Below are 2,030 nucleotides of genomic sequence, written 5' to 3' on the forward strand. Positions count from 1 at the left end.
ACCTGGGAGGTGGAGGTTATATTGAGCCAAGATCCTACCACTGTGTTCCCCAGCCTGGCTGATAGAGAGAGACCCTGTCTCAAAAAAAAAAAAAAAAGGAAATTTTTCAATGACTTCTAAAAGGCAGTCATATCATTAAAGATATCCAAAGTTGGTTATCTCTTCCATTTTGTACTCTTAAGACACATTTTTAATATGTCATAATATATAATCTTTTAAAGTTCCTAACAAGTCTGAGATTTTTAAGATTCCATGATTAATGGAACAAATTCCTTCATACCAGTAACAACTATGTACCCATGTAATTATTACAAAAACATTGAAAATTGTTTAATTCATTAACTGCTAAAATGTTTGGCCTAATTGTTTTTATTGAAAAAAATTCAATTTGCATGTTTTACGTGGTACAGTGCAACCTCTATCTCACTGAAATACCTGTTAATCATTTAACAATATTCTTAAATAGTGACCTTACCTTTATTAAATTTTTTCTAGATGTTCTCCAATAAGTATATGAGAAAAACAGGGTATATTTAAGTGAACAATATCTAATGCTTCCAAAGTCCAAAGCAATCTCTTTTCCTGCTGGATTCCCTAACATTTACATTATTATCGTTTTATACTATTAAAGATTATATATATTGATATGTTTTACCTTCTCTCTTACACTTTAAACTATACAATGGCAGAAATCATGTCTTATTTATCTTTTATCCCTAATAAGAAGCATTTTGCCCTTGCATAGAAGGTGATCATAAAAAAGAAATCCAAGAGTAACGTTTTTTCCAGCATGATAATCTCAAGTTAAACTCTTTCCAATTCTTATGTAATTCAAATTCTTCTGCTTTCAAAAACTCTGCAACTCAGAGAAGTTCTCAGCATCAGTAGCTGGTTATGTTACTATTTAAGTATTATTAATTTTTTTTATTTTTCTGAGACAGAGTCTCGCAGTGTTGCCCAGGCTGGAGTGCAGTGGCCTGATTTTGGCTCACTGCAGCCTTAGCCTCCCAGGTTCAATCAATTCTCCTGCCTCAGCTTCCAGAGTAGCTGGGATTACATGTGTGTACCACCACATCTGGCTAATTTTTGTATTTTTAGTAGAGACAAGGTTTCACCATGTTGGCCAGGCTGGTCTTGAACCTCAGGTGAACCACCTGGCTTGGCCTCCCAGAGTGCTGGGATTACAGGTGTGAGCCACACCTGGCCAGCAATTATTTTATTAGATAAATATTACAATAACTTTATAATATTTCAAGAAAGTAAAACTTTAAGCATGTTACTTAAAACTAAGCTTAGTTTTAGACATTTATTTCAGAGAAGGATCATAAGTTTTTGGAAAGTATTATTTATAATCATTAAGTCTTACCTGAGGATTCCAACCTGGATCTAGTTTTTTAACTACTGCAATATATTCCTGCATTGCTTGGCTGGGGCTTGAATCACCAAGTGCTTTCCATGCTTCCCTACAATATGGAATATCCAAAATGGCCTGTCATTATGCAAATAACACAAATAGCATTTTTATTATTATTATTAAAAAAAATTGCACGCACATTTCAAGGGTCTCGGAATATAGAGCTAATAAGTTATGGATACAGAAGTTCTGTCTTTTTGCATTTACATTGGTCTAGAGCTATACAGACCTTATTGCCCTACCTAAGAAGCCTTTTCAGACATTTTTTTTTCCTAATCACCCTCCCCTATGAAATTTTAAAAACACAGATACACTGCATATCTATTAAATTTTGGAAAACCACAAACCACTGTAATCTAAGATTTTATAACTTCCTCAAACCAATTTTCACTCCTATTGCAGATGTATGCTCCACAGACTAATACAGATTATTATCATAAATTAACTGTGCTTATGGGATTTTGGTCATACAGAAACTAATCATCACAAAAAAAACAATATTCCCAAGGAAAATGCATCAAACTTCTTACTAAGATACAAGAAATCCACCTTCCCTTTCTGCTCTTACCTCATCTATAAGTTACTAGTAACTGATCCTGGGAACTCAGTCTGGGAC

The 2,030-nt window shown here is 33.8% G+C and overlaps 1 protein-coding gene across 2 annotated transcripts in view; it reads right to left on the reverse strand.

Annotated features, from left to right (window-relative positions):
- Positions 1-2,030, reverse strand: part of ACBD6 (acyl-CoA binding domain containing 6) — a 209,575-nt gene that overhangs the window by 197,694 nt on the left and 9,851 nt on the right. For both annotated transcript variants that reach the window (XM_012002620.1, XM_012002621.1), the window contains one exon: positions 1,367-1,463. In XM_012002620.1, coding sequence (XP_011858010.1) covers positions 1,367-1,463 — 97 coding nt within the window. The remainder of the gene's footprint in view (positions 1-1,366; positions 1,464-2,030) is intronic.

This window comes from Mandrillus leucophaeus, unplaced genomic scaffold (genome assembly GCF_000951045.1).
Source record: "Mandrillus leucophaeus isolate KB7577 unplaced genomic scaffold, Mleu.le_1.0 Scaffold691, whole genome shotgun sequence".
Classification (NCBI taxonomy): domain Eukaryota; kingdom Metazoa; phylum Chordata; class Mammalia; order Primates; family Cercopithecidae; genus Mandrillus; species Mandrillus leucophaeus.